Source organism: Macaca mulatta, chromosome 9, assembly GCF_049350105.2.
Source record: "Macaca mulatta isolate MMU2019108-1 chromosome 9, T2T-MMU8v2.0, whole genome shotgun sequence".
Lineage (NCBI taxonomy): Eukaryota > Metazoa > Chordata > Mammalia > Primates > Cercopithecidae > Macaca > Macaca mulatta.
Genome location: NC_133414.1, coordinates 75,429,989 through 75,455,205, shown reverse-complemented (window position 1 = coordinate 75,455,205; position 25,217 = coordinate 75,429,989). Strand labels below are relative to the sequence as shown.

Sequence of the window (25,217 nt, the reverse complement as noted above, 5' to 3'; positions counted from 1 at the left end):
ATGATAGTGATATTCACTTCCATAGTTTAAAAATATGTTCTGTGCAGCATAAATAATTGATAAGCAGTGTTGTCTTGTACTTTTAGATTGGAGTTGTCTTTGAGAGTCAAAGATTTGTAGCTCACAGAAAATAAAGAAGTACTGTGTGGGTGTGCCTGGGAGAGAGTTTTGCTAAGAATTCTTACTAAATAAAGTTCAATCAGTCAAATGTTATTGTACTCTTCAAATTCTCCAGGGAAATAAATTGTCAGCTTCCATTTAAAGATTGTATTTTGTTTGAATATGTGATGTTAAAGTGAAATGTGACATATAAGAATCTAAAGATGATAATTAAAAGCAAATAAACATAATAGCATTCTTACAGTGTCTTTTGCAGGAGAGAATTAATACATTTAGCAGTGTTTCTTTGAATAAATTTGTCCATAATGAAAGCTAACTAAAATCGCATTAAAATTTATCAACTCCTTAAAAAAAATTCAATGTGTATTGAGACACAAGTAGGCACAAATATTTTCTTTCGTTGTCTAATAAGAACTTAAAGGAACCTGAGATGTCACCTATAACAAACTCCTTTGTGTTTCAGAAAAGGAAACTGATGGTCAAAGAGGTAATGATTTGTCAAAAGTAATAAAGTTATTGGTAAGTCCTGGATTCGAATCCCTTCTCATTCCCAGGCTCCTGACCTTTACATGGCTGCACACTATTTTAGGGGGACAAGTTTTAAGAAGTTTCTCTTTTTGGATATGAAATAGATTCTTTAAATAATATTATTTTACTGATTTTTAAATTCATATTAAATGAGGGTATGTATTTTTAAGTAACATGCAGGGAAAACATTCCACATTCATGTTATGACAGCTGGGCTCGTCAAGGCTTTGCAAAGCTCTAAAAGTAGGATATACACTTTTAACTTTTGTCAAGTTGTGATTTAAAATTAATCGAAAAAATCATAAGGACATCTTGTTTTTGTTATTCCTGTCTTAAAGAATACACATGAAAAAATGAAACGTTTATAAAATTAGCCCAATTTGTCTAAAAATAAGGGTAGTTTTGATGGTTGTGAATTTATTTTTTTAAAAAAACTCAGGAACAAGGTTATGATTTTAAAAATGCAAGTTTTCAAAAAGGGCAGGATTAAGTTTTGTATTTTTAAGCCATTTAAAAAAGATAGTTAAAATTTAATAATTATAAAATTTATGACTATAAAACCAGTATTAGAAAATTAATAAGATAGATGAATGTAAATAAAATTATGCATAATCCTATTTTCCAGAGATAACTAATAATAACATTTAGGTGTGTTTCTTTCCAGTCCTTTTTTTCTATGCCTATATGCATATATGGTGTGTATTTTTTTAAACACAGTTGAGTTCATACTCTACTTCCTTTTGTTTTGCTTTTTTCATTTAACATTTTATCATGAGTATTTTCTTATGTCCTTAAAAAGTCTATGGAAACATTTTATAATAGTTCCATAACATTCTGTAATTTATTTAACTATTACCGTATTTCTGGTTACTTAGGATATAATAAATTTTTGCTATTGTTAATGAGGCTGAAATGAGTAACTGGGTATATAAATCTTTATACACATTGGTCTCTCTTTTAATGATAGTTGCCTAAAAATTGGAATTACTGACACATATTGCCAAAAATCTTTGTAGTAGAAATGTACTAATGTATACTCCTGTTAATTTTATATGAGAGTGCTTGTTTTATCACACCCTTAACAAACTGGTTGTGTTTGAAGAGAACTTTGCTATTATTTTGGGGCCTGAAGCATTTGTTGAAGAGATTAGTGGATGGGTCCACATTTTTGTTATGCTGTCTGGAGGCACTTAGCTATTTTGGATTATGTATCTGAGTGCTTTTATAGGGCCAGACTAACCACAAGATTAGATAAAATATATGGAATATTTACATACCAGTCTTACGAAGAGCAAACTATTCAGACCCACTTACCTTGATTCAACTATTCTAATTGTAAAAAGGCTACTGAAGGTTAAAAATTTAAATTGATTATTTTCTCCTAAAGTAGGATAAGCTAGGCTTTTAGGAAAAGAATAGGGTTGAAATAAATTGTTTAGAAAATTGATCAAAAGTAGTAGTTATTCAGTATTTTCTCTCAGCTCACTTTCTCTTTCTCTCTCTGTCTCTGTGTGTGTGTGTCTATGTGTGTCTGTGTGTGTATTTAGAATAAGACTAGGTGGCATGAAAAGATTAATAATAGAGCATGAAAGTCTGGGGAAGGGAAGTTGCTGTGAATAAAAGAACTTCTGCCTCTACCTGGAAAAATAGATCTTTACTTTTGTTCCTACATTATTGACTCTGAAAGATCACATGAGTCCTCTTTCTTGAAATAATATTTTTGTGTTTGTAACTGCTGAAATGACTGGTACTTAAATTTTGAGAGAATAAACTTTTGGAAAGTTTTGTTGACCATTAGTGAAAAACTTTTTTTTCATTTCCTACACTACATGGATTTTTTTTTGTTTTTTTTTTTTTTTTAAGACAGGGTCTTGCTCTGTTGCTCAGGCTAGGTTGCAGTGGCGCAAACACAGCTCACTGTAGCCTTGAACTCTTAGGCTCAAGCCATCCTTCCATCTGAGCCTCCCAGGTAGCTGGGACTACAGGTGAGTGGTCTCCCTATGTTGCGCAGGCTGATTTTGAACCCCTAGGCTCAAGTGATCTTCCTGCCTTGGTCTCCCTAAGTGCTGGGATTACAGGTGTGAACAATTGCTCCTGGCCAGATAGCTGATTGGCCGGGCGCAGTGGCTCACCTGTAATCCTAGCACTTTGGGAGGCCAAGGCGGGTGGATCACCTGAGGTCAGCAGTTCGAGACCAGTCTGACTAACATGGAGAAACCCCGTCTCTATTAAAAATACAAAATTAGCTGGGTATGGTGGCACATGCCTATAATCCCAGCTATTCAGGAGGTTGACAGGAGAATCACTTGAACCTGGGAGGCAGAGGTTGCAATGAGCCAAGATTGCGCCATTGCACCCCAGCCTGGGCAACAAGAGAGAAACTCTGTCTCAAAAAAAAAAAAAAAAAAAAAGCAGATCACGAGGTCAGGAGATTGAGACCATCCTGGCCAACATGGTGAAACCCCATCTCTACTAAAACACAAAAAATTGGCTGGGCCTAGTGGCGCACGCCTAGGGGATCACTTGAACCCGGGAGGCAGAGGTTGCCGTGAGCCGAGATTGTACCACTGCACTCCAGCTTGGTGACAGAGTGAGACTCCATCTCCAAAAAAAAAAATTAGATGCAAATATCAAAAATGAGTTTAAGAAATCTTTGGTATGGCTTCAATTTTATTAACTATTTTAATGTTGCAGACCCATATCTTCCCTTATACAAATTATACTGAATTTAGTATATTTGTTAAAAAATAAAGTTTTAAGACTACCTGTTTTGGTATCAAAAATAGTTTTTTTTTTTTTTTTGAGATGCAGTCTCGCTCTGTGGCCCAGGCTGGGGTGCAGTGGCGCAATCTCCACTCACTGCAAGCTCCACCTTGGGTTCACGCCATTCTGCTGCCTCAGTCTCCCAAGTAGCTGGGACTACAGGCGCCCGCCACTACACCTCGCTAATTTTTTTTGTATTTTTAGTAGAGATGGGGTTACACTGTGTTAGCCAGGATGGTCTCAATCTCCTGACCTTGTGATCCGTCCGCCTTGGCCTCCCAAAGTGCTGGGATTACAGGTGTGACCCACTGCGCCCGGCTAGTTTTTTTTTAATTTGAATTTTTTTTTTTTTTTTTTGAGACTGAGGCTTGCTCTTGTTGCCCAGGCTGGAGTACAGTGGAGCAACCTCAGCTCACTGCAACCTCCGCCTCCCGGGTTCAAGTGATTCCCCTGCCTCAGCCCTCCAGGTAGCTAGGACTATAGGTGTGTGCCACCAGGCCCAGCTAATTCTTGTATTTTTAGTAGAGATGGGGTTTCATCGTATTGGCCAGGCTGGTCTCGAACTCCTGACCTTGTGGTCCTCCCACCTCAGCCTCCCAAAGTGCTGGGATTACAGGCATAAGCCACAGCGCGTGGCTTTAATTTGAAAATTTTAATGTTACAAATTAAAGGTGGGTGTTACCAAAGTATATTAAGCATGAGCAAAAGTGCATTTGATTGTTCAGAGGGCCAAGTTCATGTTAGTTTTGGGATCATGCCTCCAGAGATGTAAGTTCAACTATTATGATAATAACAAAGTAATAATTATGCCATGTGCCAAGGATTCTATTAGACTCTTTACTATAGTTAATTAAATTTTAATCTTCATAGTGCCCTGAACAGCATGTAATGGGTAAACCGAGGGACAGACAGATTAAGAACCAGTTTAAAGGCCTGACGTGGTGGCTTATGCCTGTATTCCCAGCATTTTGGGAGGCCGAGGTGGGCGGATCACTTAAGGTCAGGAGTTCAAGCCCAACCTGGCCAACAAGGTGAAACCTTGTCTCTACTAAAGACACGAAAAAAAAAATTAGCTAGGCATAGTGGTGCATGCCTTTAGTCCCAGCTACTCGGGAGGCTGAGGTGGGAGAAATGCTTGAACCTCGGGGATGGGGTGGGGGGGTGGGGGTGGAGGTTGCAGTGAGCCAAGATCATGGTACTGCACTCCAGCCTGGGTGATAGAGTGAGACTCCATCTCAAAAACAAAACAAAAACAAACAAACAAAAAAACAGCTTAAAGTCATGCAGGTAATAGGAAGTCAAGCAGAAGTTGCAAACCAGGTATCTCTTGCTACCTCTACAGCCTTGCTACTCAGCCTGGCCCACAGACCAGAAACAATTGGTGAGACCTGGGAACATAAAGAAATGCAAAGTTTTGGTTACTGATACCTGCAGTGCCAAACCTGCATTTTAACAAGATCCACAAGATTTGTATGCATGTTAAAAGTTTGAAAAGCACTGATGGTTTGAAATATGGATTATCTATCAACATTTTCCACAAGAGAAGGTGGGTAGCTCTAGTCAGTGTCTCCACACTTTGAATTGCTAATCCAGCTGCTGCTTTGCTTCAGATCCTGTTTAATCCAGAGGAACAACTGACTAATTCTGCTTGTGGACCTTTGGTCAAAGTCTTAACCACACCAAGTACAGCTCAGTGTTTTAACAGCTTTTACTCATGGACTGACCACATTAGTTTTATAGACCATGGCTTCATTCTGGGTAGGCATTTCCCAAATTAAAGAGAACAATGCTAAAAATAGCATTTTCTAAGGAAACTTGAAATCTTCTGGAATTTTGATGTGTTTTATGGCTAGCAAGGAAACAGATTTGTATAAACTGGCTTCCTTACTAATTTGATTTTGTGAACTTAATTATTCTATCACAGGGACAGTGATAGGGAAGGCTAACTTAGACTGTAGAGCAGCACTGTTCTGTATAAATATAATGCAAGATTCCTGTAATTTTAAATTTTCTAGTAGCCACATTAAAAAAGATAAAAAGAGCCCAGGAGCGTTGACTCACACCTGGAAGGCTAAGGTGGGCACATCACTTGAGGCCAGGAGTTTGAGACCAGACTGCCCAACACAGTGAAACTCCGTCTCTACCAAAAATACAAAAAAATTTAGCCAGGCATGGTGGCGCATGCCTGTAGTCCCAGCTACTCAGGAGCCTGAGGCACGAGAATCACTTGAATCCAGGAGGCGGAGGTTGAAGATCATGCCACTGCACTCCAAGACTCCATCTCAAAAAAAAAAAAAAAAAAAGTGAAATGTAGTCCAACCAAAACAATACAATTGTGTTTAATGGAAAAATATATTGTTTCAGTTATAAAATTTAAATGAATTAAAATTAAATAAATTAAAAATTAAGTTATTCAGTCCCATCAGCCAATTTCAATATCTGATGGTATTGGGTTGCTGCTGATGTAACTGATTTCAGACATATGAAATTGATCACCATCCTAGATGGTCAGTAAGTGAATGCCACTGGATATTGTAGTCTATTAATAACATTGTATAACAGGGCCCAGTCATTCACACCTATATTTCCAGTGCTTTGGGAGGCCAAGGTGGGAGGGTTGCTTGAGGCTAGGAATTCAAGACCAGCCTGGGCAATGTAGTGAGATCCTGTCTCTAAAAAAAGAAAAAAAGAAAAAAAATTATTGCACAGAGAATAAAGCAATAAAGAAAAGCAATTTAGATCATAAAGCATTTACTGATTCCCCCCTTTTCATAGTTGGAGTTAATTTTCCTTTTATTGGTTCATAGTTTCTTAACCCTTCAACTGCATTAAACCTGTAAGATTAGAGTTAGGAGTTAGGGAGCCATACACTTTTCCCCTCTATGGTCTTAGATTCTTTTTTTTTATAGCCCGCATGCTTCTCTGGAAAGTGAGGTAATTAAGTGTGTCAAATAGGATAGTCTTGAGTGGGGCCCAGAGGCTGTAAAATTTTATGTCTGTACCTGATTCACCTGGCAACTTGCTGAAAATACCGATGTCCAGGCCTTACCTTTCTAGATTCTGATACATAAAGTGACACTTTCCATATTAAATAAACTGCTCTAAGTGTTTCTGAAGTTCAGGAACGTTTGGGACCATCAGATCCAGCAATTGACTCTCAAAGGCTGCGGACAGGAATTAGCACGTCGTGCTGCTGTTGCCAGGCGTTTTATTTTTTCCTAGGCTGAGGCTTCCCAGGCTGTTGCTTTTTCCCCCCCCACCTTTGCAGATGGATTTTGCTGGCTGTTAAATGCCATTCCCGAAGACCTGCCCTGACATCGCCTCTTTCCTAAGTGCTGTTAAAGGGACCTGAGCTTGCCGAGGTAGACCGTGGCCATGTGACTGCTAAACTGGTTGCCAGAGGCGCGGCCATTTTTGGGGCGGGCACCCAATCTCTCGCCTTGTAAACTGCGGGGTGACGGGGACGCTGTTACCAGGACTCAAGATGGCCACTGCGCCCGCTAGTCAGCTCGCTAGCCCGCGCGCCAGCGAGCTGGCACGAGACACGCGGTGGCCCGCGGCGTCTGGGGACGATCTCCAGCCCTTTGCCCGGGGCGGAGCGCCCGCCCTCCCTCCAATCAGCACGCGCGGCCGGCTTGCCAGGGGCCGCCCGCGCGCGGGGTGTGTGAGGACGCGCTCCCAGTCGCTGAGTGCCTGAGCCGGGAAGCAGTTGCTGTGGTACCTGCTGCTGCCCGAGCGGACGTAGAGCATCGGACGCGGGCGCCGTGGCGTGGGGCAGGAGAACGAAGCCATGACGTCCGTCAGGTAACGTGCGGGCGGCTGCCTCGACTGCTCCGGGCTGGGCGTTAGCCTCCTGAGCGCCTGAGCACTGTCGCTCCTTCTCGCGGGTGGTCTGGAGCCTGCCTCCGCCGCTGGACCCCCTCGTGTTGGGGGTTCCCTCCGCACTTTTCATTTGGCCATTTCTGCTTTCCTCAGAAGTTTTCGGGTCTGTGGCACACTGGGGAGTCCTGCGTGTCGCTGCTTGGTTGAGGTGACCCTCGCCCAGATTCCAGGGTTGCGAGCGTTCTTGGGTGTGTAGTGGATTTCACATGAAAAATGTGCCCCACCCGCGCCCCCAGGGGCGGCCCAGGGCCCGAGGGAGCGTGGCGTGCACAGTGTGTGTCATGTCTGCGTGTCATGCCCTCTGACAGAACTTCATTGTTAGCCGGGAGCAGACCTGCAAAGTTGGCCCTTCTCTGATGCAGGTATATTGCCCTCAAGTTGTGAAATTGTGTGTCTCTAAAATGTTTGCTCAAGACTGGAATTAGGACCCTGGTTCCCGAAGGTACCATCTTGTTTCTTTACTCCTTTTATCTGAGAGTCACAAGTAAAATGAGTTGGGAGATACTGGGCATGTAGCGAAAGCCGTGAAACTGGAGACTTCCCCCAATTGCCCTTCCAGTTTGGAAGGTTTTTTTGTTAATGGGGACAGGATAATGGGCTTGTCCACTTTCTCTCAGTAGCCTTGACTGTTTAATTTACGCTAGTTCAACTATTTATAAAAAGAGATAAATTGCCTTAGGTACCCAGTGTTCTGACTGGCCTTCTTAAAAGCAGAACTTGGGCTTTATTGTCCCAGAGAAAGGGAGGCCCCAGCACAAAAATGTGAAGAGAAATAAAATAAGCTCATTTTTGGTCTATGAGCTTTCCAGGCTCTACCCGTCCTGGTGATTTAAGGGCTTCTCAATGGCAATTTTTACTACATTGTGTTTAAGAGATAGCTTGGGAACCTAACCCTCAGTAGGATCAGTAAGATCTAACTGTGCTGAACTTGGACACAGTCTGTCTCTTAAATTGCATAATTTTATTTATATATATATATATATATATATATATATATATATATATTTTTTTTTTTTTTTTGAGACAGAGTTTTGCTCTTGTTGCCCAGACTGGAGTGCAATGGCACGATCTCTGCTCACTGCAACCTCCGCCTCCCTGTTCCAAATGATTCTCCTGCCTCAGCCTCCCGAGTAGCTGGAATTACAGGTGTCCACCACCACACCAGGCTAATTTTGTAGTTTTAGTAGAGATGGGGTTTCATCATATTGGCCAGGCTGGTCTTGAACTCCTGACCTCAAGTGACCCACCCGCCTCGGCCTCCCAAAGTGTTGGGATTACAGGCATGAGCTACCGCCACCGGCCTAAATTGCCTAATTCTGTACTAACATAGACAACATACTTATCTCATTATGCAGAAGGAGATTCAGGTGCTGAAACATGGTGACCCTTCCCCCCGCCTTGGAAAGATTTCACAGTAAATTATATTGGGGCATATAAATCTAGCTTTTAAAGCTAACAGTATTTTAGGATGAATTAGAATTAGGCTGTTATAGCCAGAGTTAATTCCCCTTCTCATCACAGGATGCTACTAATTAGGTGTAGGGATCAAATACTTTCTGTGTTAAGAATCAGTTGTTATGTGGATTCAGTTTTAATTGACTATCATCTTCCTGACCCTGTCTCATTGGAGAAACATCCAAATCTAAAGCTTCTGCTGTTTAATAAGTGACAGCAGTATGTATCTTTTAATGTAGGGGTTGGTAGTTGTTTTTAAAAGACTAATGTAAAGGTTGACACCATCCTTACTTGACATGTTTTGAAAGGATGGATAACTGATAATAAAATTTATTTATGCTTGTTTCTTGAGATGTCAGTCTGTATTTTACATAATCTTGAACTATAGTAACATGGCTCGAAAAAGCTCTTTTAGATGTGATTTAAACTAGCTATTACATTTTACACCTGAGGAAACTGAGACAAAGAAAAGTTGAGTGCCTTGTGCAAAATCATTGGCAAAGTTAGGAATTGAATCTAGATTTCCATGATCTAGTGCTCTGCATGGTGCCTTTATAGAAACAATATACTACTTAAATTTCCTGAAAAAGCTGTTTCTGTGGACAGAAATTGTGAAGTATCATGAGAGACAACTATAGTAACTCTTTTACTTTCTTCTTATCCTGCAATGAACTTGGTAACTGGGGTTCAGAAGTAGGCAGGGTTAACCAAGAGAACACAACTGCTAGGTGTTGGGGGGAAGAGCAGGGAGGCCACTGAAAGTGAAGTGACTCTATATGGTGATAGTTTTCAATGAGCTGGTCATCCTACAGATACCAGCCATTTCCTGGTGAACACTACATTTAATGCAATTATGTCATATCTTTAGTTTTTGCAATTATGATATCAGACATGTTCCTGTCAGAGGCATTTGAGCCAGAGCGACTCCATCTTGATAGGGGCTGGGTAAAAGAAGGCTGAGACCTGCTGGGGTGCATTCCTAGGAGGTTAGGCATTCTTAGTCACAGGATGAGATAGGAGATTGGCAGAAGACATAGGTCACAAAGACCCTACAACAGGATGCAGTAAAGAAGCCAGCAAAAACTCACCAAAACCAAGATGGTGATGAGAGTGACATCTGGTCATACTCACTGCTTATTATACACTAATTATAATGTATTAGCATGATAAAATACTCTCCCACCAGTGCCATGACAATTTACAAATGCCATGGCAACGTTCAGACCTTACCCTATATAGTCTAAAAAAGTGAGAGACCCTTAGTTCTGAGAAATCATCACCCCTTTCCTGGAAAACTCGTGATTAATCCACCTCTTGTTTAGCATACAATCAAGAAATAACACTATACTTAGTTGAGCAGCCCATACCCCTGCTCTGTCTTTGGAATTGTCATCTTTTTGTTTCTTTAGTTCTCTAATAGACTTGCTTTCACTCTATGGACTTGCCCTGAATTCTTTCTTGCATGATGTCTAAGAACCCTCTTAGGGTCTAGATCGGGACCCCTTTCTGTTAACATTCCCATTTTGTGCTCAGTCTAACAGTAGCCTAAAAGGTAGGTATTATTGACTCCCTTTTACTGATAAGCTGAATGATTACAAGATATCCAACTCTGACTTTGTGTCCAATGTTCTTGTTTTTACACCACCCTTAATTGTTGCTAAATATAGTACTATGTGACTCTTTTCATAGCAATGGCTATGAAAGAATATAGGATTGAAAATCAATGAGGACTAATGGTTAGAATATCTTGGGCCCAATTGAGAGCCTTTTTTGAGTTACTGATCTTCCATTTCTCTTTTCTTTCTTTCTTTCTTTTTTTTTTAGTTATTTTTTGAGAGGGAGTCTTGCTCTGTCACCCAGGGTGGAGTGCAGTGGTGGGATCTCGGCTCACTGCAACCTCCGCCTCCCGGATTAAAGTGATTCACCTGCCCCAGCCTCCTGAGTAGCTGGGTTTACAGATGCCCACCACCACGCCCAGCTAATTTTTGTGTTTTTAGTAGAGACAGGTTTCATCATGTTAGCCAGGCTAGTCTTTTTTTTTTTTTTTTTTTTTTTTTTTGAGACGGAGTCTCACTCTGTCGCCCACGCTGGAGTGCAGTGATGGGATCTCGGCTAACTTGAAGCTCTGCCTGCCGGGTTCACACCATTCTCCTGCCTCAGCCTCCCTAGTAACTGGGACTACAGGTGCCCGCCACCATGCCAGGCTAATTTTTTTGTATTTTTAGTAGAAACAGGGTTTCACCTGTTAGCCAGGATGGTCTCGATCTCCTGACCTCATGATCTGCCCGCCTTGGCCTCCCAAAGTACTGGGATTACAGGCGTGAGCCACTGTGCCCGGTTGGCCATGCTGGTCTTGAATTCCTGATCTCATGATCCACCCACCTCGGCCTTCCAAAGTGCTGGGATTACAGGTGTGAGCTACTGCACCCAGCCCCATTTCTTTTTTCTATTCTGTACATTTGTTTGATGAAGTAACTCAGTAGAGACACTAATGTGCATCCTACCAGTGTTGCTGGATAAGTGTAAAAGTGCTTTTAAATTTTAAAGCATTTAAAAAATAGAATAAAAGCACTTTGAGCCCTCTAGAGAATGGTGTCATGTGAGAAAAAATGTTTAAATCTTAAATTTTTAGACAGGAAACAAACTTACCTAATTTTATCATTTTACAGTTGAATTAAAGCCCAGAGATAGTGTGACGTGTTTAAGTTCACACAGTTACATATCTTGAACTAGATATGAGATCTCTGGATACCTTGTTCAGTTCCCTTTCTAGTGTAGTATTCAACTCTGAGGAATTCCTAAATAATGATTTTAAATGAAAACTTTTTTTTTTTTAAAACTTAAGATCTTTGAATTTGGCTGGAGATAGTATTTCATCATTTGTATTCTATTCTACTACTTAATTACTGATTAAGAGTCTAAATTTACAGCCTCTGAAGCCACGTGTCCTTGGAGAACAACTTATATCTTTTGTTATATAGATCAGATTCCTACTGGTCTTCATTTGGGAAATGATAGAACATATTTGATAAATTGATGCTTTTGTCATTTTAAATTGGCACAATAGTGAAGTTGGTGCCTGAGTTAAATTCAGGAGACAGAGGAAGATGTAGAATGTCAGGATTCAAAGAGGATCTTAGCATTTTACTTTTTTTCCTTTTCTATACTGGACCTTGTATCCAAAGTGAAGTGAAATGTCCTACTTAGACCTAGTGGTAGAGCCTAAGATAGAATTTAGATCTTCTGACTCCTACTTTATGTATTTTTCACTGAGCAACACTATTTCAAAATTCCCCTCTGAATATTGCCTTGTTTTCCTAACATCAGTGTCTAGTCTGGTTTTGGGCATTGCTTACAGCTTGGGTTTGTGCCAGGGAAGACTAGGAAATGGAGTTGGGGAGTATTTATTATAGAGCTAAGGAGTACTATTCTTTGGTCTGCCCAGATAGGTCAGGTTTGGTCTACAACTATTCTGGGACTCTGGACATTACTGTGCCTTACATGATGATTCTGGAACCCACTTTTGTGGGTTAAAGCCTACATTGGAAAATTTATGTGGGCAGTGGGTGGGGTCGTGGGGTATTTTCCTTCTAACACTCAAAACTTTTTGAGGTATGTCCAATAGAATCTGCCAAGCCACTCAGAACATTCATATGGAGACTAAAATCTGGCTAAGATTGAAACTGTCTTTGTTGAGTTGGTTTCTTTAGAGCCTTAAAACTGAGTTTTCAAACTCATTTTTACCTGTGTTTTTAAAATAAGAATTGTAAATTCACATTACTGGACAATTTTTTTTTATGCGGTGGGATTTTTTTAGAGAGGTAAGTGAGCTTTTAAAATAAAATGAAATTGTTTCATTTATGGAATATTTTGAAGGACTAAAACAGGAATCTTTATTATTTATTTATTTTTGAGACACAGTTATACTCTTATTGCCCAGGCTGGAGTGCAATGGCACGATCTCTGCTCACTGCAACCTCCACCTCCCGGGTTCAAGCAATTCTCCTGTCTCAGCCTCCTGAGTAGCTGGAATTACAGGCGCATGCCACCACGCCCGGCTAATTTTTATATTTTTAGCAGAGATAGGGTTTCATCATGTTGGTCAGGCTGATCTCAAACTCCTGCCTCAGCCTCCCAAAGTGCTGGGATCACAGACGTGAGCCACCGTGCCTGGCCAAGAATCTTTCTTTTATGTGCAAAGTTGTCAGCTGTTAATGCTCCCATTTATAAATAGGTCATCTTTGTTTGAAAAAAAGCATATAAGGTTTTCTAACTCCAAATCTTTGCAGCCACAATATTGCTACATTAAGCAGAATTGTCAAAGATAAAACTTGAACCAAAGTGATTTTCTCGACTGTTTGAATGTTAACCCTTTCCTGCAATATTGGTTAACAGTCACGTCTCCCTACTTCTTCATACCTCCTTGGTTTTATTTTATTTTTTATTTTTTGAGACAGGGTCTTGCCCTGTTGCCCTTGCTGGAGTGTGGTGGTATGAACAGAGTTCACTGCAACCTCAACCTCCGGGCTTAAGTGATCCTCCCACCTCAAGCCTCCTGAGCAGCTGGGAGTATTCCCACTTGTAGTCCCTACAGTCCCACATGTAGTCCTGTAGTCCCACGTTTGTATTTTTTGTAGAGACAGGGTTTAACCATATTGCCCAGGCTGGTTTTGAACTCCTGAGCTCAAGTGATCCACCTGCTTTGACCTCTCAAAGTGCTGGGCCTCCCAAAATGCTGGGATTACAGGCATGAGCCACGGTGCCCATCCACATCCTTGGTTTTAAATTGTTATTTAAAAAATACTGTTGATGGGCATGGTGGCACATGCCTGTAATCTCAGTACTCCAGGAGGCCGAGGTGGGAGGATCGCTTTGAGGCCAGGAGTTCAAGGCCAGCCTGGGCAATATGGTAAAACCCTGTCTCTACAAAAAAATGAGAAAATTTGCAGGGTGTGTGGTATGTGCCTATAGTCCAAGCTACTGGAGAAGCTGACTCAGGAAGATCCCTTGATCCTGTAATGAAATATACTATCTTTTTTTTTTTTTTTTTTGAGACGGAGTTTTGCTCTTGCTGCCCAGGCTAGAGTACAATGGCACCATCTCAGCTCACTGCAACCTCCGCCTCCCAGGTTCAAGCGATTCACCTGCCGCAGCCTCCCGAGTAGCTGGGAATACAAGCATGTGCCACCACACCCGGCTAATTTTGCATTTTTAGTAGAAATGGGGTTTCTCCATGTTGGTCAGGCTGGTCTCGAACCCGACCTCAGGTTACCTACCCACCTCACCCTCCCTAAGTGCTGGGATTATAGGCATGAGCCACTGCACCTGGCCATGAAATATACTATTAATAAAATACTGTAATAAAACATAAATATACATTTTTATTTTTTACTTTTTACTTTTTTAACTGGCATTCTGGTCTGAGATTATTTTATTTTATTTTTATTTTATTTGAGATGGAGTCTCGCTCTTTCATCCAGGCTGGAGTGCAGTGGCACAATCTCAGCTCACTGCAACCTCCACCTCCTGGATTCAAGCGATTGTCCCTGCCTCAGCCTCCTGAGTAGCTGGGATTACAGGTGCCCACCACCACGCCCAGCTAATTTTTGTATTTTTAGTAGAGATGGGGTTTCACCATATTGGCCAGGCTGGTCTTGAACTCCTGACCTCAGGTGATTCACTCACCTCGGCCTCCAAAAATGCTGGGACTATAGGTGTGAGCCACTGCGCCTGGCGGAGATTTTTATTTTTTAAATAGCAAAGCTAGGTTATGAATAGGATGACCATATGTTCCAGTTTGCCCAGGACAATTCTGGATCATGCCTGTTATCCTGACATTATTATTTATTTTATTTTTTTCTTTTGTAGACACAGGGTCTTGCTATGCTGCCCAGCTGGAGTGCAGTAGTGCAGTCATGGCTCACTGTAACCTTGAACTCCTGGGCTCAAGTGATCCTCCCACCTCAGCCCTCCAGAGAGGCTGGGACTATAAATACACACCACCGTGTCTGGCTATATTTTGTGTGTGTATGTGGGGGTGGGGGATGTGGGTAAAAATGGGATCTTACCATGTTGCCCCGTCTGGTCTTGAACCTCCTGGCCTCAAACTCTTGGTCAAGTGATCCTCCCGCCTCAGCCACCTAAAGTGCTGGGATTATAGGCACGAGCCATTGTCCCCGGCTATCCTGACATAATTATTAATAGACACATAAATGTGTCTCATTTACTCTCAAAAGTGTCCCATTTGGATAATAAATTATCTGGTCACCTACATATGCATTATAATTATTTTGTTGTACTAAGTTTTGTTTGTTGAAATGTTATTCGAACTAGAAACATAAGAAAATGGAATTTTGGCCTATTTTGGGTACATTTGGATGTTTTTCATTGGTCAGACATTTTTATTGTATGGAGAGTTCTGAGTATACAAATATATATTGAAGAGTAATGCACATGATTTGAAATTAGGGACTATTTATCTTACTTTTGGGCAGTTACATAACCTTGAGGAACCTCTTGTTTCCTCATCCGTTAAAAAGAGATAATAGCAATACCTATCCTACATGGGTGTTTTGAAGATATTAAAGAAGTGACATATCAAAAAATGCATTTTAAGTTGAAAATTGTTATATAAGTGTTAGTCATGTCACACATGTGCTTTTCTGCAATTGAATTTAAAATGAATAATTTTACCTAGTTTAGGGGAACTTACTATTTGATAGAGCACTAGTAGTGTTTTGCTGTAAAGGAGAGCAGGGAAATAATAGTAGTTGGAAGTATATGCTAGGCTGAGGTTTTCTGTGGGGAGGGTTTGAGATTTTCACATTTATGTGCTGAAAAGAGTGGTCCAATAGAAAGCAGAAAAAATAGATAATGCTTGACAGAAGGAAGAAATCAATGTTGAGTAGGAAAGAAGGATAGAATCTAGAATACATATGGAAGGATTGGCTTTACATAACCAAGAGACACATTTCCCTAGTCTGTTCACTTAAAAAAAAATGCCAACAATATAATTTTTTTTTTTTTTTTAAATAAACAGAGTCTCTCTCTGTTGCCCAGACTGGAGTGCAGCTGCCTGATCTCGGCTTACTGCAACCTACCTCTCTCGGGGTCAAGGGATACTCCTGCCTCAGCTGCCTGAGTAGCTGAGATTATAGGTGTGCGCCACCGTGCCAGGCTAATTTTTGTATTTTTTGGTAGAGACGGAGTTTCACCATGTTGGCCAGGCTGCTCTAGAATTCCTGACCTCAAGTGATCCGCCTACCTTGGCCTCCCGAAGTGCTGGGATTACAGGCATGAGCCACTGTGCCTGGCTCTCTCAGTATAATTTATATAAAGTCAAATCAACCTTCCCTTCCTTCCCTTCCCCTTCCCCCTTTCCCCTTTCCCCTTTCCCTTCTCCTTTTCTTTCCCTAGGGTCTTACTTTGTCACCCAGGCTTGAGTGCAATGGTGCAAACACATCTCACTGCAACCTTGACCTTCCCAGCCCAAGCCATCTACTTGCCTCAGTCCCCGAAGTAGCTGGGACTACAGATGTGCACCACCATGCCTGGCCTTTTTTTTTTTTTTTTTTTTTTGTATTTTTTGGTAACAATGCTGGGGGAGTGGGGTGGCGGTGGGGGGTTTTGCTGTGTTGCCCAGGCTGGTCTTGAACTCCTGAGCTCAAGTGATCCACCCACCTCGGCCTCCCAAAATGCTCAGATTACAGGTGTGAGCCACTGTGCCCGACCCAGCCTCTTTTTAATTGATTCTGTCCGCCTTCTCACCCAGGCAACCACTTTTGTACTTCTTTTACTATAGATATTAGTTTTGCCTATTCTAGAACTTCACATAAATGGAATCATACAGCAAGGAGTATTTTGTGTCTGATTACTTTTGTTCAATATAATATTTTGAGATTTACCTATTTTGATGTGTGTATCAGTAGTTTTTCCCTTTTATTGCCAAGTAATATTCCATTATATGTGTGTAGCAACAAGTTTCCTATTGATGGGCTTTGGGTTATTTCCAGTTTTTGGTTACTATGAATAAAGTTGCTATGAACATTTTTGTATATATTTTTATGTGGACTTGGGTAAATATCTAGGAGTGAAATTGCTGTGTACTAGGGTAGATTTATGTTTAACTTTAGAAACCACTAAACTTTTCCAAAATAGAAAATTTAACACATTTTACATTCCCACCAGTTGTTTTATGAGAGTTCAGTTTTCCACATTCTTCACAATGTTTGGCATTTTAAAATGTAGGCATTCTCATGAGTGTGTGGTTGTATTTCATCATGGTTTTAGTTTATATTTCCTTGATGGCTAATAGTTATGTGATTATTGGCCATTTGCTTATCTTTTATTTTGAAGTGTCAGTTCATTTCTGAAATATTATCACTGAATAATATTTCATTGTATAGATATGCCACAATTTATCCATTTATCACTTGATAGATATATGGATTATTTTCACTTTTGGGCTATTATGAATAATGGTGCTATAAACATTTATGTACAAGTTTTTATTAAGCTTTTATTTACAACCCTATTTTATTGGGTTGTCTTTTTGTTGCTGATTTGTAGGAGTTCTTTTTATATCTGAATGCAAGTTATTTGCCAGGTTTCTCAGATTTTACACACACACACACACACACACACACACACACACACACACACACACACACACACACACACACACACACTTTCTCTCTCTCTCTAAATATTTTCTCCTAGTCTGAGCTATGTTGTTGCATTTTCTTAATGTCTTTTGAGAGCAGAACTTCTAAATTTTGAGCAAGTTGAATTTGTTGATTTATTTTATTTTATGGTATTACCTTTTCTGTTCTAAGAAGTCTTTCCTTACCCTCTGCTAGGCTTGTGAAACTATTCTCTCATGGTTTTTTTCTAGAAGCTTTATATTTTTGTCTTTTGTGTTTAGGCCTATGATCTATCTTACTAATCTTTTGCTATCATGTAAAGGTTTCTCAAAAGGATTCTCAATTAATTGATTAGATAGCTATGGGTCTTTTCTTGGATTTGTTTTATTCTGTTGATATATTTGTGTCTACTTATGCCAATGCCACACTGTCTTAATTACTGTAGGTTTATAAGATTGGTATTGTTACTTTAAATTTTGATAGAATCCATCAGTGAAGCCGTGTGGGCCTGGAGTATTTTTGCAGAAAAGAGCAGAAGGTTTTAAATTAGTTTAATTACTTTTACAGGTTTAATTACTTTAGCTGATATATAAGCATTCAGGTTCTTCACTTTTTCCTGTGTCAGTTTTGAGAAGTTGCATTTTTAAATGAATTTATTCTCAATTGTTGAGTTGTTATAAAGTTCATAAAATTTCCTAATATTCTGCTATTGCCTGTATGAACTGCTGTATTTCTCCATTTGCATTCTTGATGTTGGTACTTCTTTTGAATTTTTGGATCAGCTTTGCTAGGGGTTTAGCAATTAATCTTTCAAAAATCCAGATTTGGTTTTGTTGAATTTCTATTTTGGTCATGTATTTTTTATTTTAATGTATTTCTGCTCTTTTAATTTCCTTGCTGTACTTTTTTTTTTTTTTTTTTTTTTTTTTCCCTTGAGACGGAGTCTTGCTCTGTCGCCCAGGCTGGAGTGCAGTGATGCGATCTCGGCTCACTGTAAGCTCTGCCTCCCGGGTTCACAGCATTCTCCTGCCTCAGCCTCCCGAGTACCTGGGACTACAGGCGCCCGCCACCACACCCGGCTAATTTTTTGTGTGTGTTTTTAGTAAAGACGGGGTTTCACCATGTTAGCCAGGATGGTCTGGATCTCCTGACCTCGTGATCTGCCCCCCTCGGCCTCCTAAAGTGTTGGGATTACGGGCGTGAGTCACTGCGCCCCGCCACCTTGCTCTACTCTTTTGGATTTGATTTGCTTTCCTTTTTCGAGTTAGAAGTTTAGATTATTGTTTTTAAACCTTCCTTGTTTTCTAATGTGCATTTCATTTCATTTATTCATTCATACATTCATTCAGACAGAGTCTCGCTCTGTCACCCAGGCTGGAGTGCAGTGGTATGGTCATGGTTTACTGCAACCTCCGCCTCCCAGGTTCAAGCGATTCTCCTGCCTCAGCCTCCCGAGTAGCTGGGACTATAGGCGCCCGCCACCACGCCTGGCTAATTTTTGTATTTTTAGTAGAGACGGGGTTTCACCATGTCGGTCAGGCTGGTCTCTAACTCCTGACCTCATGATCTGCCCACCTCGGCCTCCCGAAGTGCCAGAAGTGCCACCGCGCCCAGCCACATTTCTTTTATTATTATTATTTTTTCTTTGCTAACCCCCAGTAGTCATTCTAATGTACATTCCTTACATAATTAACATTTTCTTCTAAGTACTCCTTTAACTGCAGCATACAATTTCGATATGTGCAATTCAAATTTCTATTTCCATTGTGATTTTTCTGGTCCACAGGTCATTTAGAAGTTTATTGTTTAATTTCTTAATATTTGGGATGTTCTAGCTATTTTAAATTTTACGTGGTGTTCAGGGGATGTGTTGTTGACATATTGTGTACATATTTGTACCATAGATCTGTAAATGATAAGTTGTTTATGATTTTAATTCTTTGATAGCTACAGAGCTTAGTTTTAAGGCCTACCCTGTGGTCTGATTTGGTGAATGTAACATGTGTCTTTAATTCCGCTGTGCAATATTTTGAGGTTTTCAGTGTAGATATTTTATGTATCTTATTAAATACAGTGTATACTGCAGTTATTGAATTTAGTGTTCTATATAATTTATCAATTAAGTCAGATAGTTTTATGTATTTGTTACTATTTAACTGAGAGATAATTCAGTTACTGTAAAATGCACCACTTAAAAATTGCACAGCTCAGTAGTGTTTGGTATATTCACAAGGTTGTATGGCCATCGGCACTATTTAATTCTGGAACATTTTTGTCCTCCAAAATGAAAATCCATACCTGTTAGCAGTTACTCTTCATGTCTCCCTACCCTCTAACCCCTGGCAACCACTAATCTACCTTGTCCCTAGGAATTTGCCTATTCTGAACATTTCCTAAGTGGAATCATATAATATTCGGCCTTTATTGTAGCTGGCTTTTTTTTTTTTTTTAACCAAGTATGTTTTCAAAGTTCACCCATGTTGCAGCATGTATCAGTATTTCATTCTTTCTTATGACTGAAATAATATTTCATTGTATAGATATGCCACGATTTATCCATTTATCACTTGAGAGATATTTGGGTTATTTTCACTTTTGGGCTATTATGAATAATGGTGCTATAAACATTCATGTACAAGTTTTTGTGTTGTTCTGTGTTTCTGTTTCCCCTAAGGGTAGAATTGCTGGGGCATGTGGTAATTTTATGTTTACTTTTTGAGAAACTGCCAAATTATTTTCCAAAGCGGCTGAATCACTTTATAATTTGCAACAGCAATGTATGAAGATGCTAGTTTCTCCACATTCTTTTCAATACTTGTTACTGTTCTAGTCTTTGCTGAGAGGCTCTGTGTGCTTGTTGGAGCGCCCTTTCAGCACTCAACCAGGCTTCTGGTTCATCCATAGCCTTGACTTCCTGTTTTTGCTGAGCTTCATGCTCAGTAAGTGGTGATTGCTTAGGGCCTTCTCAGGTCTTTCTTGAGCATGCCCATAGACCTGGGCACACTCTTGTGGCCTTCCAGAGTCTTAGGAATTTCAGAACTTTTCAAAACTCCCTATGGACATCTCATTCTCCTTTTCCTTTTGTGTTTTTTGGTTAGCTTGTTTGTCCCAGCTGCTTCAGGTTGCTGAAATGTTAAGCAATTGTAGCTGATTGTTTTTGACAAATAAATACCTTGGGGAAAAAGGCTGTTAGCAATGGGCAAGCTCTGAATCAGGTTAAATATTGGGAAGTCTTGGGAGTGGGGTTTTTCAGGGAATTGCTAGTCAGCTCAAATAATAACTTGCTCTGAAAATGGGACTTTGAAGGAGCTCTAGCCCTGTTCTGTCACCTCCACTGGCTGCTAGGCTCCAGGATTCTATGGTTTGTAGATTGCTGCTTTTCAGGGCTAGCCTGGAGCTGGGAAGAGGGGCATGGGAATAGGGCATGTTAAAATGCCACAAAGCTTGCTATTCTTTCTGAGATTCAGCCATCTTTTTTGAATAAATGCTCCTTGGATTGTTGCAGACTTTTTGGTTACTATTCAGAGTTCTGAAAAAGTCTATTTTTGACTTTTTTTTGAGATATAGTCTTGCATTATTGCCCAGGCTGAAGTGCAATGGTGTAATTTTGGCTCACTGCAACCTCTACCTCCCAGGTTCAAACGATTTCCCTGCTTCAGCCTCCAGAGTAGCTGGAATTACAGGCGCCTGCCACCACACCCAGCTAATTTTTGTATTTTTAGTAGTGATGGGGTTTCACCATGTTGGCCAGGCTGGTCTTGAACTCCTGACCTTGTGATCTGCCTGCCTCGGCCTCCCAAAGTGCTGGGATTACAGGTGTGAGCCACCATGCCCGGCCCAAGTTTTGACATTTTTTTTTTTTCCAGTGTTCTTGTTGCTTTTATGGAAGAGAGGATTTTTGGAGGTCCTTACTCTGCCATTCCCAATGATGTCACCCTAATTTGTTTTTAAGCATTAAAAACATTATTTTAAAATATAAAGACAGGGTCTCACTATGTAAAATACAAAGACAGGGTCTTGCCCAGACTGGTCTCGAACTCCTGAGCTCAAGTGATTCTCCTGCCTCAGCCTCCCAAAGTGCTGAGATTACAGGTGTGGGCCACCACACCTGGCCTAAACATTTTTAATATATCTGTTTTATATCCTTTTCCTCCCTTTTCTTTTGAAATACAACTCACAGAAATCGCAAAAATTGTAGAGAAAGTTCCTGTGCCCTGTTCACTCAACTTCCCCCAATGATATATCTTTCATAACTATAGTATGTTACCAAAACCAGGAAGCTGATTTCAGTGTTATACGATAGTTGGAAGTTGACTATAGACTTTATTAGAATTTCACCAGTTTGTATATATTGTTTTTAATTGAGGAGGTGGTGGTGTATAGTTCTATAAAATTTTATCATGTCCGGATTCATGTAGCTATTACCACATTCAGGGTATTAAACTGTTCTGTTACCACAAAGAAATTTCTTCATATCATTTCTTTATGGTTATGCTTTTCTCTGAACCCTAACCCCAGACAACTACTGATCTGTTTTCTATCAGTGTAATTTTGTAACTTTGAGAGTGTTATGTAAATGGAATCATATAGTATGTAACCCGTAGATAACGGCTTTTTTCTCACTTAGCACAATGCCTTTGAGATCCGTTTAAGCTGTTGTGTGTGTCATAGTTCATTCCTTTTTATTGCTTCTCTTTTATGGGTGTACCATAGTTTGTTTACCTATTTACCTGTCGAAGGGCATTTATTACGTTTCCAGATTTTTACCATTTTTTTTTTCTTGTTCTGTTTTTGAGACGGAGTCTTGCTCTGTTGCTCAGGCTGGAGTGCGGTGGCGTGATCTTGGCTCACCACAACCTCCGCCTCCTGGGTTCAAGTGATTCTCCTGCCTCAGCCTCCCAAGTAGCTGGGATTACAGGTGCACACTACTATGCCCGGCTAATTTTTCTATTTTTGGTAGAGGCAGAGTTTCACTAGGTCAGGCTAGTCTCGAACTCCTGACCTCATGATCTGCCCTCCTCGGCCTCCCAAAGTGCTAGGATTACAGGCGTGAGGCACCGTGCCCGGCCTTTTTTTTTTTTTTTTTTTTTTTTTTTTTTTTTTTAAAGAGATATGATCTTGCTCTCTCTGTCACTCAGGCCAGAGTGTATTGGCATGATTGTTGAACACTACAGTCCTCTTGGGCTTAAATAATTCTCCCATCTCAGCCTCCTGAGGAGCTAGGACTAGAGACATGCACAACTGCACCCAGCTAATTATTTTTATTTTTTGTAGAGATGAGGTCTTACTATGTTGCCCAGGCTGGTCTTGAACTCCTGGCCTCAAGTGATCCTTCCACCTCAGCCTCCCAAAGTGCTGGGATTACAGGTGTGAGCCACCGTGGCTGGCCTAGTGTTTTCCCTTTACAAATAAATCTGTTAGAGACATTTGTGTAGAGATTGCTCTGTGCACTTAAGTTTTTCTTCCTCTAGGATAAATAATGTGTAGTGTGATTCTTTAATTTTTGGTGTGTCTACCTGTTTTACTAATTACTGAAAGAAGGTTGCTGAACTAAGGTTATGTATTTGCCTATTTCTTTTGTTTCTAAGTATTTTAAAAAGTATTTTGAAGCCATTTTATTTGGTGTGTACATACTTTGTATTGTTATTTTTAGTAGTATTATGTTTTCTTGACGATTTGACCTATTTTCATGAAATCCCTTTCTATCTGGTGATACTCTCTATTTTAAAGCTTACCTTGTCTGATATTAATATAGCCACTGTAATTTATGATTAGTGTTTTCATGGTGTGTCTTTTTGCTAACTTTTTATTTTCAAAACTTCTATGTCTTTATAAAGGTGTATCTTGGGTTGCATACCTGTGATCCTAGAACCTAGGGAGGCTGAGGCAGAAGTATAGCTTAAGCCCAAGAGTTTGAGACGAGCCTGGGCAACAGAGGGAGACCCAGTCTCTACTGAAAAGAAAAAAATTAACTGGGCATGGTGGCTATAGTCCCAACTTCTTGAGAGGCTGAAGTGGGGGAGCTTGGGAAGTTGAGCCTGCAGTGAGCCGTGATTGCACCACTGCCCTCTAGCCTGGGCAACAGAACAGGAACCTGTCTCAAAAAGAGAAAGAAACTAAAGATCAGAACCTATAATCACAGAATCACTCAAAACCCATGGAATTATCATATGCTAGCCATTGGGAATACAAATGTAAATAAGATTTCAAAAAAATCTTTACCCTTTGTTGTGTAGGTGATTAAGATCAGTTGATTAAGATAAAGTTCAAAGCAACCCCTAAAATCAACTAAAAAGTTCATCAAAGGACTTTTAGAACTGAGCAGGAGGGAATGAATAAATCTTTGGGAGGGAGGGATGCAGTGCCTTGATATACAGTACCAGGAGCCATTTTCTACATTGTTAACAGCACTCTTGAGTGGTGTTGGGGGCAGCTTGTATATCTTATGTGGAAGCCCTTGGGTAGGAGTCGATCAGGAAAAATTTCCCAAGACTGGTAGCATATAGGGAATTTTAAAAAGATGAATGGGAGTTTTCCAGGCAAAGGAAGTAGGAGAAGGACTTTACAGGCAGTCTTATTCAAATAACAGTAAGGCATTATGATTAAAATAGGTTGTATATATTAGAATGGTGAGGGGTAAGGCTAAAGAATTACTGAATTTTGATCTTAACGTGCACATTTCTTCCCATTTTAACAACTCTGAAATTGGCATACATCTTACAGCTGATTGTGTTTTACATCACCATCGGAAATTGGGATTATTTTATGAATAAATGGCATCTTAGATATGATGAAATATGGTGAGTTTGAGCTAGATTCAATGTCCTTTATATTATGCTTTTGGATTTTATCCTATTAATAATCAGAAGCTAGGTAGATTTTAAGTGGAAAAATATTATGGTTAGAATTGTTTAAAATAATATGATTTTGGTGATACTGTGCAGGATTTATTGTGGCTAAAAAAATTGCTGACAATGTAGAAATTCAGGCAATGTCTGTAGAGGGCCTGGTGCTAGTGGGTATATTGTGGGAGATCCAGGTACAAGAAGTGTTTGATAAAACCAAGATGATGTCCTTACTAATAAGACAGGGCTAGTTGATGTAGACAGAAGAGTCACATATAAAGCTGAGGTTTCTGGATTGAAAGAGAAGATGACTGGTGTAAACAGTTAAAGGCAGTCATTGTTAGTGTTTATTCTGGCACCATAACTAAACGTTTCTGTTAGTGAGAGGGCTAATCAACATTCAAACATTAATATATCAATAGCCAAGAAAAAATTCTCTCAGGAATTCTTACTCTAATATATATGTCAGTATAAAATTTGTTGACTGTCCAACAAAATAATAATTATAGTGTAGGTTTATGTTCGCTGCAAACCTAACTTATGAGACATTTATAAAATTGCTGACTCCCCCCCAGAAAAAAAAAAAGATTGTTCAGTATCTCTCATCCTAGCATCCATTCCAAAAAAAAGATATTGCTAACATTTGGAACAAAAAGTAATCCCAGTATGGGTTAGTCATAGTTTTTGGCTATAGACTAAACCTCATCTTGTTCACATTCTAGTAGAACAAGATAAAAATAAATGCTTATTCGTATAGTATGTTCATCATTTAAGAAGGGCATAGTATTTACTGGCCTGGACACTAGTTTATATGTATTTGTATGTAAGAAACTAGCCATTATAATCTCAGTTATGTGCAGTGAAGGAGAGAGAAATGTGACATGAGCAAAGTTTTATTTGCTTTTGAAAATAATGATATCTTTTTTACTTAACTTACTATTTGAAGATATCTTTTATGTGCCACTTTATTTAGTTAATTTAT

The 25,217-nt window shown here is 39.9% G+C and overlaps 1 protein-coding gene across 6 annotated transcripts in view; it reads left to right on the top strand.

Annotated features, from left to right (window-relative positions):
• The window catches only part of ADK (adenosine kinase), a 564,565-nt gene that overhangs the window by 18,200 nt on the left and 521,148 nt on the right, over positions 1-25,217 (top strand). For 2 of the 6 annotated variants that reach the window (XM_077945182.1, XM_077945181.1), the window contains exon 1: positions 7,092-7,215. The exons of 3 other annotated variants lie outside the window; for them this stretch is intronic. In XM_077945182.1, the coding sequence (XP_077801308.1) occupies positions 7,202-7,215 (14 nt within the window). In that variant the 5' untranslated portion in view covers positions 7,092-7,201. 6 annotated transcript variants of the gene reach the window in all.